This window comes from Equus caballus, chromosome 16 (assembly GCF_041296265.1).
Source record: "Equus caballus isolate H_3958 breed thoroughbred chromosome 16, TB-T2T, whole genome shotgun sequence".
NCBI classification, from domain to species: Eukaryota; Metazoa; Chordata; class Mammalia; order Perissodactyla; family Equidae; genus Equus; species Equus caballus.
This window is the reverse complement of record NC_091699.1, coordinates 59,176,181-59,191,397: the sequence shown is the minus strand read 5'-3', so window position 1 is coordinate 59,191,397 and position 15,217 is coordinate 59,176,181. Positions and strand designations below refer to the sequence as shown.

Genomic DNA, 15,217 nt, shown 5'->3' with positions numbered 1-15,217 from the left:
AATTTAGAGGTGGGTTTCCCATTTAATATTGGCTAGAAATGTGAAGGGACAACTAGCCCCAGTTTTTTTCACAGACATGCTTGTACATGCATGTATATGTGTTTTCATAATGAATGTAAAGGGACTTTTGGGTAATTTGAACTTTCTAAGCTATTGAAATTAAAGAAATATTCTCTATCATTGTGAATCCCTGAATTTTAGATTTTTGTTACTTCCTTAAAACAGTCTTCATAGATAGTATACCAGAAACCATTTAAAATTGCTTCAGAGTATTAATAAAAAGAATACTGAAATGGTTACTACTTCATATTTCTCTTGCCATTTCATGCCACAAATATGCTTGGTTTCTAGACTTGGAAGATTCTAGAAAAGAAGATTCTGTTCTATTTAGGCAATATAATTTAAAGGATGAGGGTTTTTGTAAAATTCTTTAGGAATTCTCCAAGAACTAACTTGTTTTAAATGGTATATTTTTGATCCTCAAATTGGCAGAGGCAAAAGATAAAAGGAAGAAAGGGGGCTAAAACTAAAAATCTTGCTGTGTGTGGGGTTTGCGGTTGAGAAACAGTATTGATTGATCTGTTAGTTGAAATAAGTATTAGATATATGTTAAGTGCTTTGCCCAGGCTTAGCACATAATAGGAATTTGAAAAATTTTTGTTCCTTTCCTTCCTGGAAATAATTACACTTTTTTCCTAATGATGTGAGTTTCCAAAATTTTTACTTAACTCTATTATGTCTTTTCCTCAGTGACCGTCTCCAGTCCACCCCCACCCCCTACACACACACATAGTCTGGTAACTATGAACAAAGAATGGTAGTCAGTTCTCTGGGTGATCCTCTATCTCTGTAGGAATCCTCAAAGAGCACTAGTACCTGAATTTGTATGTAAGCACTGAACTTGTTATCCTACTTATTTCATAAGTGGTATCTTCTTTCCTCTCTGTCTCCCTCAAAACAACTCATCTTGATACAAAATAGGGAATTTCAACCTTTGAGGAGAATTTTCCACGAGCTTATGGGTGACAGTCTGACTTACGGTATATTTACTTAGATCTGCACAATTTATATTGTTTTGCAAGCCACCATGTGTAATGTTTTGATTCATCATGTTTTCTACCAAACAAAACATCTTGTGTTTATTTAAAATGTAATTTGTATTTCTATTAGGCTGATGTGCTGCATGTCTTAAAAACTACCTACTAAGCATGTTCATGTTCATGCAGTAGCCCATGTTTATGAGATATATGATGTGATTTAGTTAAAGATGAACTTGGGAATATCTAATTCTGATTATTTAGAGCATGTATTTTGGCAATACATCACTTACTAGATAGACTCCTACAAATAAAAAGCCTTATAAAATGAATGAGTAATAAAGTTTCATCTTAATAAGACAAAGGGCTAAAAGCATTAGGACTTGATATAGCTTCATGCTATTGTATATGCATCTTCTTAAAATAATATCAACCCAGACATTGTGAGGAGTCCTTTTAAATTGAAATTCTAGTGTTGGCTGTTATTTCCTTGACCAATAATACCTTCACATCATACTTCTTTGGTCGTGGCTTCCATTGAGAACACTAAAGAATCCCACCAGCAGAACATCTCAGAATGGGATGAGACTTCATCTACTATACTGTCTATTAGTGATCATTTCTTGTTTTTCTTGTAGACCATGGCAAAAGTTATCACCACTGTACTGAAGTTCCCTGACGATCAGACTCAGAAAATTTTGGAAAGAGAAGATGCTCGGCTAATGGTAAGCTTTAAAAGTAGGCTGTGGATAGAAGATGACTATCTTATCTGTTTGCTTTCTGTCTCATTTACAAAGACTTTAAGTTAGTAAAAGAAATTTAAAAATTTTAATCTTTATTGTACTATAGCCTGAAAAATGAGAGTGAATCTACATTAAGAAAGTTTAACCAAGGGCAAATATGAATGGGTGCTCTCAAGGAAAAAACAATCTTATTTAATGGCATTTGTGAAGTTGACACCCTATATATGCTATATGGCATTTCCAGAACTTGGGCTATCTGTGGAAAGGACGGAAAAAGACATTTGTTCTGGTATATCCAGTATTTTTTTAAACCAAATTACATCATGATGTTTTATAGATTATAATTCTTTATTATATTTCAGTTGATTTCCCAATACAATAATTCTGAGTGAAAGAATTTAAGCATTTTTGAGCTTTTGACATTCCCTACAAGAAAAATATAGATAACTGAATTATTAGGAACCTTTATGTGAAGTCATCTGTGATTGAATGGAACAAACAGAAACTTCATAAATTATGCAAAAATCCCCATGCCTAACTTCTTTTTTGCCCGGGCCAGTAATTTAGTAAGAAGATCCATTCTAAGTAGAGTGTGAAACTTGTGACGGTTCCCATCTTGTCCTTAGCTTTCTCTTTCTGCTTCCTTCTCTTGTTTTGCTAATAGCCTGCAGCATCCTCTACATCCTTCCCACAATTTCTTTACCTATTTCATGATCCCAGTACTGCTGTTCTCTTCTCTCTTCTCACTAAAGCAAGCGAAGATCTTCTCCTTAGTGATGAGTTAGGCTGTGTCTCAGTATCTCCAGTAAGAACTAAATCGGTAAATAATTACCTCCCAAAGCATCCCTAAAACTTATCTTGACAGACTATGTGTGTTTCTTACAAAAATTCTTGCATATCCTGAGCCAAGATCTCCCTGTCTGTAGTGGTCACCAATTTGTTCTGGTTCTAACCCATGGACCTCAACCAAAAATCTGTAGATGGCCTAGATGAAAGGCTTTTCCTCTCTAGGCTAAATACCCCCAACACTTACCAGCCATTTGTGAAGTTCCTCTCCTCTGACCCAATTGCACAGTCAGTCCTGCAGGAATCCCAGTGCCTCAGGCACATTCTGACCTGCTCTTCCTGGCTTCCTCTAAGGTCATCCCAGGATCCATGACCTTTGTCCCATACTCCGCTGTATATTGTGTTATCTACCTCTTGTATATTTTCTGGAACAATTGCAATTACCTTGGTTAGCATTTAATTGTTTTTTATAAAGCATTCCTCTCTGTTACCTAGTGGCCTGAAAAACATTGCTATACCTCTATAGTTGTTTCTGGTTATAAATATTTTTTATAAGAAGTATATCACTATAATGTATACCCTTCATCAATAGAGAAAATGTTGGTTTAAATTATAGCAAACATCTACTTGTATAACTATGTAGTCACTCAGAGTAGTTTTCCTCTTCACTGAGTAAAACAACTGTCTTTGTGAAAATAAAGATCTCCAATGCAGTTTGAGCCTGTTAACATAATTCTGTCTTATGGTCCGGTTTAAGAAAATATTTTAAAAGATCTAAAAAAGCTTTTATTATCTTTGTTCATTCTCCCATGGCCTCTTTATCATCTTGATGTTGGATTATGGCAAACTCTCCTCTTCCTGTTGGGCTACATTTTGTCAGGATTTGCTTTACAGTATAGATTCCCCTAAATCACTGCTATGGCAAGACGCTCCCCCTCAGCCCACACCCACATGCAGTCTTACATTGGTTTGCCTTGAAGGACATGAACTGAACTGCTGCGTGTAAATAGTGAACCATGTAAAAGCCTTTAAAAGCAGATGGAAATATTTCTTTTCTTTTTTTTTTTTTAAGTTTAACTGAGAAGAAAACTGTGAAAAACATTACGCTCTTTATTCCTGAATAAAATGGTATTCTTTCTAGATAGGGATGAAATGGTGACTGATCCTTCTTGAAATAATCCTCCCTTATCCCAGAGGCTGACCTGCCCAAAAAGAAAGTACCACTCTTTCCACCACTACTTTTACACAAAGTGTCATCCGTCATTATCTTTTGCTTAGTGAAAGAGTTCAGTCAACAGTCACCTTACTCTTCGCCTTGTTATGGCAAATATAGGAAAATTGAAGACGTGGAAGATATGGTTGTGGACCTTGTGGAACCTTTAATTTTAGGGGAAAGAGCATCCATTCATTAATACATGAATAAAAGTTATACCTAAGTAATATAGTTTAAATAATAAAAATAAATGCTTATTAGGAAATAGCAAAGAAGTTATAATGAACATGAAGTGAGAGAGGTCCCAAAGATGGCTCGTAAATAAATTTGAGTCACCTTTTGGCAGTATAAGAAGATTCTTGGTACTTGATGGAGTGACTCCTGATTGTTTCTGCATTTGATAGAAAATTAAGATCAACAGTGAGAAATCTGAAGCAAGAGTCACATTGCCTTAAGATTGCTATCATGCATAAAATGAGCAGTAAGAATCACTGTCTTTGAGCAAGTCTCTTGAAGAAATTACTACTCATTTCATACACCTGTCCAATAAACTGTGGCTGATTAGAGCGAAACACTGCAAAGAACAGTGACTTCTCTTTTTTCTAATAGAAAGATAGTTAAAATATCCAATAGAAAGATATATAAATATCTTTTCAATATAATGCATAAAATGTCCTTCCCATAGAAAGATATATAAATGTATAGAAAAGAAAGCTTTTTAGTTGATTAAATAATCGTTTAAAAAGCCATTTAGTCCCATTAGCTTTGAATATATGTTCCAGATGCATCTTTTCAGTAATTTGTAGTGAATGTGCAGCTAGTTTCCTTCTCTTAAAATCAGCAAGCTTCAGTGTTTTGTTATTTTAGTTTTGGAGGCTGAAAAGCTGGTGTAAGTAAACCAAAACAAACCCCAAACACATTGCAAAACTGCCTCCCCGTACATTAATATTTGGGATGCTTGAGAGAGAGTGTGGATTGCACTTTGTGCTGACAGTGTGCAGCCCACATCAGTGTTTGCATTGTTTAGCAGGTATTATAGGAGGAATGTATTCTAAAAACTTTGCTTTATGACTTTGGTGATTATACATTTGCTTTGTGGCATTGATCAAAAACTTTCTATGACTACTAGTAAGGTATTTTTCAATATATCCCCTCTTTAATATATCTCCCCTCCCCTCAGTGACTTTTATACTCTTTATTTGAAAGACCCCATTCCAGAATACAACAGTTATTACTTAATAAGTGGTTTCAGAGTTTAACCTAATTTCAAGATTATATTTCATAGATGAGAATCTGTCAAGTAAGATTAAATTGTAGAGCATAATTAAAGTCTGGTTTATTTGAGGATTGTGGTGTCTAGAGAAAGAATCTTAGTCCTTTTTAACATAAAGTGGAGACCCTGGCAAGTCTCAGAGCCTGTTTCTTCACAAAACTAACATCATCTTGTCAGGGTTGTTAGAGAACCAGTGTATAGTGCCTGCACTGGATTTTTGTGATAATGGTAGGGGTGGTGGTGATGCTTACTTAGCCACCATGTAGCAATGTGTAGAACTAGTCTTTCCTAGAAAATGAGACTTAGAAAGGTGAACTAATATTAATGTGTGTAAGGTGAATCATTAATGTCCTCAGGACAGTCAAGTCATTTTATAGGAATGATATCAGCTCAAAAATGTCTCCAACTTCAGTTCCAGCACCTTGGGGTGCCAGCCGTATGCAGCAGTGCTGTGATGAGAGCCTAGATCTCAACAGCTCAACCTCTAGTATGACCTTGAGCAAACGCTTTTCATATTTCTGGCCCTCATTGGTAACATGAGTGTGTTGGATTATTCGATCCCTAATGTTTCTTTCTTTCTAAAGTATTAAATTAATTGTAAATTTTGAAGTTTTAGATTTGTTTCAATTGAAAAAAATCACCTTATATATAATAGGCAGAAGTTAAAAAGAAAAGGCACACACCAAATGCATATGCCTTTGTGCCTAGAGCAGCCTTTTTTCTCCTTTCAGTTTTTAGCTTGTTGTGCCTGATGTTTCATTTTGTGATGGTTTAGGCAGTTTAGATGGCCAGAAAAGACTGTATGTTTGAGTAGCAGGATAGGAGCAAGAGTGAATACAAAAGTCTTTGGCTTGTCTAATTGTTTTTGCCAGATAAAATTGCCCTAATACAATATCAGATTTTTTTTAAAGAAGAGTGTTATTTAATATTCAGGATAATTCCATTAAGAAAGCTTATTTTAATCATGTGCTAAATCATCTCTTGGAGTTGAGAGGTTCTTCACTTATATAGAAATCTTTAAAAAGTGTTCCTAGAAATACATTTTTCTCTTTCGAGTGCTAGCAAACTTAATGACACATTTAACCTAGATAGCTGTTTTGTTGATGACTCCATTAAAAGAAATTTTTCTTTTCTGATGAAACAGGTTTGGCTTATTTTCATTCCCCATCCGCTGTAGTCATTTTTAAAAATTGATCTGTTGACTGTGTTTTTGCTTTGCTTTCACGTTGATCCTTTGTGTTGTGTCAAGTTCTTGATCAGTCTTTGCCCAGGACAATCTTGTACTTAAGTTAATGTTTCTCATTTCTTTCTCCTTGGTAGGGATTTTAAAAATCTCCTCTAATAAATAAAATCATCATAACTTTTCAGCATTGTTAGGTATGAAAGTTTTCCATTCCAGCAGAGGTTTGCCTTGCCCTTTGCGTGGGCTCAGTAGACGCATGCAAGGTGGATTCAGGAAACAAATGCAAATAAAACTGTTGCCTAGTGAAGAATACTGCACGTGTAAAATATATATTTGTTATCTCAAAAGTGGTTTTGACTCTTGATTTTGTGAAAATTACCTAATATGTGATCATTGCAAAAAAAACATTGCAAACAGTTCAGAAACATTACATAGAAAGGCGGCCTTCATGATCTTCAGCTTCCCTATGGTTTTCCCCATGCCAGGATCATCTTTGTTAATAGTGTGGTGAATATCCCCAGGTTTTCTAAGCTTTAGAAATATTTATTTACAATTATTCCTTTACCACTTATTTATTTTATGAAAATGAGAGTATATAACAGCTCACTTTTTTCACTTAATATATTTTTATATTATTTCACCTCATTACAAATTAATCTACCTTATTCTTTTTAACGGCTGAGTGTATGATTATATGGATGTCCTACAGTTTAGTTCACCAATTTCCTATTCATGAACACTTAGGTTGTTTCCAGTTTTTCAGTACTTACAAGCATAAACACAGGAAGCATCCATATACATAACTTTTGCATACTTCTGTAAATTTTCCAATAGGATATTAACCTTATTGTCTTGTGTGTGTTGCAAATATTATTTTCTAGTTTGTCTTTTGACTTTGCTGCTTCTTACTAACTGCTTATTAAATATAAAAGATAAAATGATGCTTCTGAGGTTGGTCACACTATTTAAGAATAGATTCAGATTTTTTAAACAATGTCTGTTTTTGCTGATGTTGTTTTAAAGCAAACCAGTAAGCTAATTAATAATCTTGGATTATGGCCATCTTAAATAGGTCACACTATTTATTTAAGAAGTAAAAACTTATGTTTGAGATTGGATTCCTTTGAATGGAAATTTTAGTTTGGGTTATTATTCCTGAAACCATTCCTGGTATACTGTTGAATTACAAGAGAGTTATTCAGTGATAAAGTGACCTATTTTAGGAATGACAGTTCAACATACAGACTTAGCATATTCACATTCATCAACATTTTCCCAAAAACTCTTGATGGTAAATTGAGATTATGTAAATGAAATTTTAATGAGTACTTTAATGAAATTATGAAAAATCCTTTTATAAAGCAAATAATCATACCATAATTAATCTAGCATATAAATATGTACTTAAAGTGTTAAGTAGACGTTTAATTATATTGTTTAAATTTTTAAATTAAAATTGGCAGGAAAACTCTCAGCTATGTAGTGTTATATTTACTTAGGATAGGGAGGAGGTATTACAGATTCCTTATACTTTGCCTATACTCCCTTAATTTGGGGGAGATTTGAGAAAAATTTAAGTATATTCTATTTAACTTTGGATCAGAGTTCGTATACACATATAATATGTGTGTTATATTAAGTCTTAAAACTAACCCAATAAGCTTTTTTTCTTCCTGGCTTTGTAGTATACTTCACCTCGCAGTGGTATCTTCTGAGTAAACCATCAGTCTGTGCTTAGTTAGCATGTGGTGAGTGAAGAATAATATGTTTTGTGTCTTTTGTGCAAAAATCAAGTGTATTGCATGCTACTAACTATTTTGCTGGGATTCTTTTGCTCTTTTATTTAATGAATCTGTGGTATGCTATGGGTTAATATAGGTATTTTCTGTTAATTATGTTTTATAGATAATAATATATAGATTAGTAATCACTACCACCAGTAGAGTTATATAGTTTTAGAAAATTTTAGTTCTTTAAGTAGTGGTTGAAAGTTTCAAAATTACTCTTTGAAATTTCATTAAAGAATGTATATTTCTTTTTGTGTTTTGTTTCCCAAGAATGGTCTTTGAAGTTAATAAAGATTGTCAGAGAGAAATGAAAAATCATTTTCTGGATAAAAGTGAAGTGATATATTTCACAAAACCAGAATTTTAAAAATTATGAAGCCTACTTAGAGTCAAGGCTAATCTGAAATAATGAAAACTAGTAAAGCTGATTTAAGTGTCAATGCAGTTTTATTGCTGCTTGGGATCATATAGTATAACAAAATAACATGTTTGTCCAGAGGAGACCCTTAGGCAGACTGCTTTAATTGCCTGAGGCTATTTCTAATTAACATATTATTACAATAAAGTGGAGGCATCTAAAATGTTTCAACACAGTTGACTTGTCTTCACTATTTAAGCACCCCTCCCATCACCTCCACATATTATTCATGCTATTAGCTTGATTTAGTTACCCCTAAAAGTTTAGGTTACATCTTTACCTCAAACTTTGCTAGAATTTTCACAAATCACAAATAAGCTGGATTGCAATTAATAGAGCTTAATTATAATTAAAATAAAGATTCTCTGTTAATTTAACTAGTAGTCAACTGACAGTATCAAGGTTTAAAATGCCAGTATATATAGCATTTCTTTTTTTAATCTTTTAGCTTTAAAAATTTTTTATGCCTACATTTGAGTCTCATTTTGATTTTAATATATATCAATTAACTTGCCTTAGTGATTATCTAGAACTGTCTTTAGTTATGTAAATCCACATCTAACCCAATAAGTCTTAACATTTTCCTTTTTTAATATTATAAATACTGCATCATGCTTGTTATCGCATTTGAATACTATCATTTATCACTGGAAATATGTACTGTGTAACATTTCTATTGGTTGATTGACAGTCTCCTCAAGTTTTAGTTTGAAAAATTTTAAACATAAGATTTGCAAAATAGTACAATGAGCACCCATATACCCTTTACCTTTATTTACTGGTTACTAACATTTTGCAAAATTTTCTCTCTTGCTCTTTCTCTCCATATATATTTTCCCCTCTGTGGCATTTGATAGTTACTTGCAAACATAAACTAAATACTTAGCAAATATCTTTAAGAACAAGGACATTTTCCTACATACCCACAATATAATTATCACTCTTAGAAAATTTAATATTAACATAATACTGTTATCTAGTATATAGTAAATATTCACATTTTCCAGTTTTCCAAATACGCTGTCATGATTTTTTAAATTCCAGGATCCATTGACAGATTGTACATTGCATTTCATTGTCATGTTTTTCTAGTCTCTTAAACTAGAAAAGTTCTCCCAGCTTTTTTTGTCTTTTGTGACATTGACATTGTGCAACCTTATGGAATCATGCATGACTTTCTTTTCCTATAACAGCACAAGCTAAGGTTTCAAAATAATAACAGACAAAGGAAATTAAATTTAACAGAAGATGTCTTTCTTATCTTCTCTAGGCTTCTAGGACCAACATGATTGTTGAGAGAGTTTTATAAATAATATACTGTTGGAAGTACATCAAGAGTAGTGGATTATATCTTCATTTACAAATTGAAAAAACTTTAAGAGTTTCTCTTGGAGCTGGCCCAGTGGCGTAGTGGTTAAGTTCACGTGCTCTGCTTCAGCGTCCTGGGGTTCACAGGTTCAGATCCCGGGTGCGGATCTATACCACTCATCAAGCCATGATGTGGTGATGTCTCACATACAAAATAGAAGCAGATTTGCACAGATGTTAGCTCAGGGATAATCTTCCCCAAGCAAAAAAGAGGAAGATAGGCAATGGGTATTAGCTCAGGGCTGATCTTCCTCACAAAAAAAAAAAGAGTTTCTCTTTTCACTAAATATATATGAAAAGTTTGTCTCTATTACTTAATATTTTTTGATAATTTATTTTTATGGCATTTTTAACCTCATGCTTGATCTGACCACTGGCTTTTAGCATTTTAATCAGAGAAACCTAATTAGGAAGGTTTAGCATCTTTTTTCATAGCATCTTAAGTGTTTAAAAATTGTTAGTTTTAGATGAAGCATAGCTTTTCACACCAAAATGCTCTTTCCTTTGCTGCCATGCATATCATCGTGGGAGAATTGCAGTATGTAGAAAAATCAACACATTAGGGAAAGGGAAAGAACTCTTTGTCCTGTTTAAATCCAGTCAGAAGAGCTGCATCCTTACGAGATTCTGCCAGTCAGCCTCTTAACTCCAGGCTTTATCTAATTATAACCTGGTAGCATTCAATACATGGTGAAAGGTTGCAGTTCCAAATTTCACTTAAAAATACTGTTTTCCAGGATTGCTGATCACATCATTCCAAGAACATTAATTTTTAGAAGATTCCTTTAGGATTTCATATTTAGAATATTTCTAGTTGAGTCCCCAGACCATAGAATACTTGTATAATTTTATTTTAACTTAAAAAATCAAATCTCCCCAAAAGTTGGCTTTGTAAGTTTTTTTTCTTTCTTTATCCTCTTTTCCTTTTTCTTTTGCAGTCATGGCTCCGATCTTCATCTTGAAGGAATGGGGAGAGTGATATTGGGCAAGCTGGGAAAACGGCACATTTGCTGTTCTTTGAGAATGAAGGTGTTGTTCAGGGCCCCTCATGTAGCCAAAAGACCAAGAAAAATCTGACATTGGCCCACAGATATATTGCAGACTGCCTTTAAAATAGATTATATCAGTGGAGAAATGGTGATAGTTTTTTCGGTTTTCTTCAATATTTTTCTTGGGAAGAGTTTTATGTTGTTTAAAAGATATTTTGGATAACTTAACCTGACTTATGGCTCATTTAATGTTCCTTTCTTCCATTCTTTCTGTCCCTCTTTTTAAAGAACTGCTTGCTTTTCCTATTTATTTTTAGGGTTTTTTCTTTTTTAAGACTGTGCAATACATTTTGAGGTGAAACTTAGTGAATTTTTCCTGATAAATTAGAGCATTTAATTGACTGTTTTATCCAGATTGATTTGTTGAATATTTGCTAAAGACTAGTTCTTTAAGCTATGACATATGATAAATCCAAACGGCAGTACCTCATTGTTTACTTAGCTTTTGTACTTATATTTTTCAGAGGATAAAATACTACTGTAAATTGTAAATAGTCAATACATAACTATTGTATGCAAATCTGTGACTGTTGGCAATGTCATCTCGAAAGAACAGATAAATAAAGTTTATTTACTATATAAAATTTGCTTATTGTGTTTTTTTTCTAATTTGAAATCTATTTCAAAATAGTTAATTCGCCAAAATAGTTAATCTATCTACGTGAATATAATGAGGAACTAGTTGTTAAGATATCTAAATGGTAAGCATTTGGAAATATTTTTGTATGTTCAAAATTAGCATTACCAGGTTAGAAGTAAGTACTTGGAAACAAGAAAGACTTCATGGTGTGTGTTTTGGGATTCTTCCAACTTGGGCATACCTCCTCTCTCTGGAGTAGACCATACTGTAGTTCTTTTTAAACTGAATGAGAGAGAAATTTCTGGACACTAAGAGATGGGAACTGTTCACAGGGTTTCACATACCCTTTATATTCTAGCAAACGCAGTATTCCTTATCTGGGTGTTATCAGACCTTGGCCTCAAGTGGGAATCTCAGTTATTCAGACAGTCTAGAGCTTCGCGTTGCTGGAGTATCTTACATTGTGATACAGAGTGGGGAGCTCTGGCGAGTAGGTGACCAACAGGTCTTCCTGTAACCCACAGCTGACTCCTTTGAGTTCTATTCCAGCCAGGGAAGAAGGTCTCCTTACCATTTTTTTTTTTTTTTTCTTAAATCAAGGTGTACTTGAGTGGCAAAATTTTGTCCCACTGAAGGGTTTCTGACAACCGACATGACTTCTTACCCTTTTTATGTACCTTTCTAGGGTAGAAATTGTGGACTCTTAGTGAAATTCATATACAACTTCCCAAAATTTCACCCTAACCCATTTATGGAGACAGGCATATCAAAAAGAGTACAGAGGTCAGCCAACTTTTTCTATAAAGGGCCAGATAGTAAATACTTTTGGCTTTTAGGCCAGTATGCAGTCTCTATCGCAACCTCTCTTCTCTGTCACTGTAGGAAAAAAAAGTTCTAGATAATACTTACGTAAATGAGCATGTGTTCCAATAAAACTTTATTTATAAAAGCAGGTGGCAGGCTAGATTTGGCTCGCTGACTGTAGTTTGCCTACCCCCAAGAAAGAGAGCAAGCTAGATTTTAAACATGGAGTCGGGGGAGGAGTGATAATCAGTTAATACACAGGAGTTGCTCCTTTTTCCTCATGCAGGCATGCAGCCCCTCTTTCAGGAAAAGGTGCAGCAAACTCAGTTCACCTTAAGAATAGTGGTGACGTTCGTTCAGTGTTACTTGTTCTAGCAAGAAGGATAAAGCCTTACATGGTGCTCAGTGTCAGGGTCTCAGACCTGTCTGCGACCTTTTCTGGAAGATCTCCTGTAACCATGTCCATAAGTGATGCCTGGGAAATGACAGTTTTTTTCCAACAATACGTACAGGACATGTTTGCATCATAGATTACAGTCTGCTAAGTACTTTGCCTTCCACTCTCTGTTACTCTCAGACAAAGAAACTGGGGTCTGTGATAGCGCAGCGTCGGCCAAGGCCACAGAGAGAAAGCTGTGATTCCAGCGCTTAGATCAGATGCTGGGGTTCTGAAGCCAAGACTGTGTCCAAGACCTCGGGACTGCAGCAAACGAAAAGGGTGATGCAGTAAATTTAGTGCCGAGAAACAAGCATTTCACTTTGAAAAGTGTTAGATGCTAGTAAGATGTTACTTTAGCAAGTTTTTGGCAAAAATTCTACTTGTGGCCACTGGAATTAATTTTATAGTCACTTTGTTGAGGTCAGATGCATGTGAATTTCGGTAGAGAACCACCTTGTTGACTTGTAACTTAGTCCTTTTGAGCTGCTATAACAAAAATACCTAAACTAGCTGGCTTATAAACAACAAATGTTTTATTTCTCACTGTTCTGAGGACTGAGAAGTCCAAGATGATGGCGCCAGCAGATTCCGTGTTTGCTGAGGACCCGCTTCCTCGTTCATAGACAGCTGTCTTTAAGCTGTAAATTCACATGGCAGAAGAGCAAAGGTGCTTTCTGGGGCCTCTTTATGAGGGCACTTAGCCCATTCTTGAGGGCTCTGCCTTTGTGATTAATCACTTCCCGAAGGCCCCACCTCTTGTTGCCAGCACCTTGGGGGTTAGGTTTTAACGTGAACTTTGCAGGGACAGAAACATTGTCTATAGCAACTTGAAAATAGTTGAATTAGGCTTTCCTAAGTTAAAGGATTGGAACGTCACTTGTTATTTTCTGATGTATAAAGTGTTTCCTTTTCTTTTTCCAAAAATTCATTGGCCACAAGAACCCCTGCTGTAGAGTAAGTAGCGCATAGAGGCTGTAAGGGAGCTCACGCCTTTGCCTTGCTGCAGGGCCCAGAAGATGGGGATGAATTAGTCATAGCTTCCTCACCCTCCACAGCGAAAGGCTGTGGACTAAAATGTGTGTTCAGACTGAAGTTTTTCTTTATCTTTGAAAAAGCAAACAATCAGAAAAGACCTTTTGATTTGGTTTTCTTTCTGATTCTGAAAGAAATTTAGGTTCATCGTAGACAGTTGAGAGAATACATTTTAAAAAGAGAAAATAGGCACAACCAGAGGCACTCACAACTAGAATATACAACTATGTCCCGGGGGGGCTTTGGGGAGGAGAAGAAGGAGAGGAAGAAGAAAAAACAGATTGGCAACAGATGTTAACTCAGGTGCCAATCTTTAAAAAAAATTAAAAAATAAATTTAAAAAGATAAAATAATCCTCCAGAATCCCTCATCAAGAAATCACCACTATTGCTACTTTGGTGCATTGAATCATGGAGGATTTTTCTAAATGTGTGAATGGATGTACGGAAGGATAGGCCGTGTGTGTGTGTGTGTGTGTGTGTACATACCTACATTTATATGTCTCTTTATATTAAAGGCCATTAAAATTTCTTTGAAGCTGTTTTTAACTGCTGCATATTTTATCCTATGGATATACCATCATTTAACCCCTTTCTCTCCTGTTGATCATTTAGGTTAGTTGTACTTGGTCCCTTCATTCAGTCCTCCATGATGATCTTACTGTCCATATTGTAAGCACACTTGAAGAAACAATCCAGAACCAACCTATCTTTCTCTCAACAGCCTTTGGTTGCCAAACAAGTGGACGCATTTCAGATTACTGTGTGCCAGGTTTGTCTGGCACCATTTCCCCTAACATTCCAAAGATGTGATGCATGGGTGGACATTCTGAGTCAGGACACTCTTAGAACACTACATTTCAAAGCTGGGCTTCACCCAGATTTGATGTGTCAAAGACAAATTGAAATAGCAATGCCTAAAGCATGCTTTCCATGGTGAGGGTGGGTGGGCGCAGGTCGGGGTGCAGACAAGGCAGCAGTGGCATCCCTTCCATCCTCCAGCCATCTGTTGTTATATTACTATAGTAATAACAATTGCCTCGTGCCTTAATTTGGGATCCTCTTTAGTTAGATTTTGCTGCTGTTGTTACGTTCTTTAGAAGCATTCAAACATGAAATGTAAACTTGCCTCAATGACACTTTGTAAACAATGTAACCATTTAAAAATTTACTTTAAAAATTCTTCTCTAAATAAACCTAAAATGCAACTATGGGTACATCTCATACTTTTCCAGTCGCTCTGCTGCAGGAAGACTGCCTCTCTGTTACCCCACACCTGGGCTAGGCTGCCTCCCCCTTTTAAACGGAGAGGGTTTAGTGTGTTTGCCTGTCTGCCCCTCTTTGTTGTCCACCTCTATTATGTTGGGAGTGAGTAGGGCAGATAATTTGTCTTTTTCATTCAGAGGTCTCCAAGGAAGTTGACTCAAGATCTGGGGTGGATCATGAGATCCTGGACATAATCTCTGAGGCAATGACTGGATGAGACTTCGGGGATGTCTTTGGGAG

At 35.3% G+C, this 15,217-nt stretch overlaps 1 protein-coding gene across 10 annotated transcripts in view; it reads left to right on the top strand.

Moving 5' to 3' along the window:
* The window catches only part of GOLGA4 (golgin A4), a 128,321-nt gene extending 116,880 nt beyond the window's left edge, over nt 1-11,441 (top strand). For 6 of the 10 annotated variants that reach the window (XM_014731791.3, XM_014731787.3, XM_070237992.1 and 3 more), the window contains 3 exons: nt 1,676-1,762; nt 7,921-7,983; nt 10,747-11,441. In XM_014731791.3, the coding sequence (XP_014587277.2) occupies nt 1,676-1,762; nt 7,921-7,950 (117 nt within the window). In that variant the 3' untranslated portion in view covers nt 7,951-7,983; nt 10,747-11,441. The remainder of the gene's footprint in view (nt 1-1,675; nt 1,763-7,920; nt 7,984-10,746) is intronic. The other 4 variants (XM_014731792.3, XM_014731788.3, XM_070237989.1 and 1 more) reach the window with 1 other exon arrangement.
* The last annotated feature ends 3,776 nt before the right edge of the window (nt 11,442-15,217 follow it).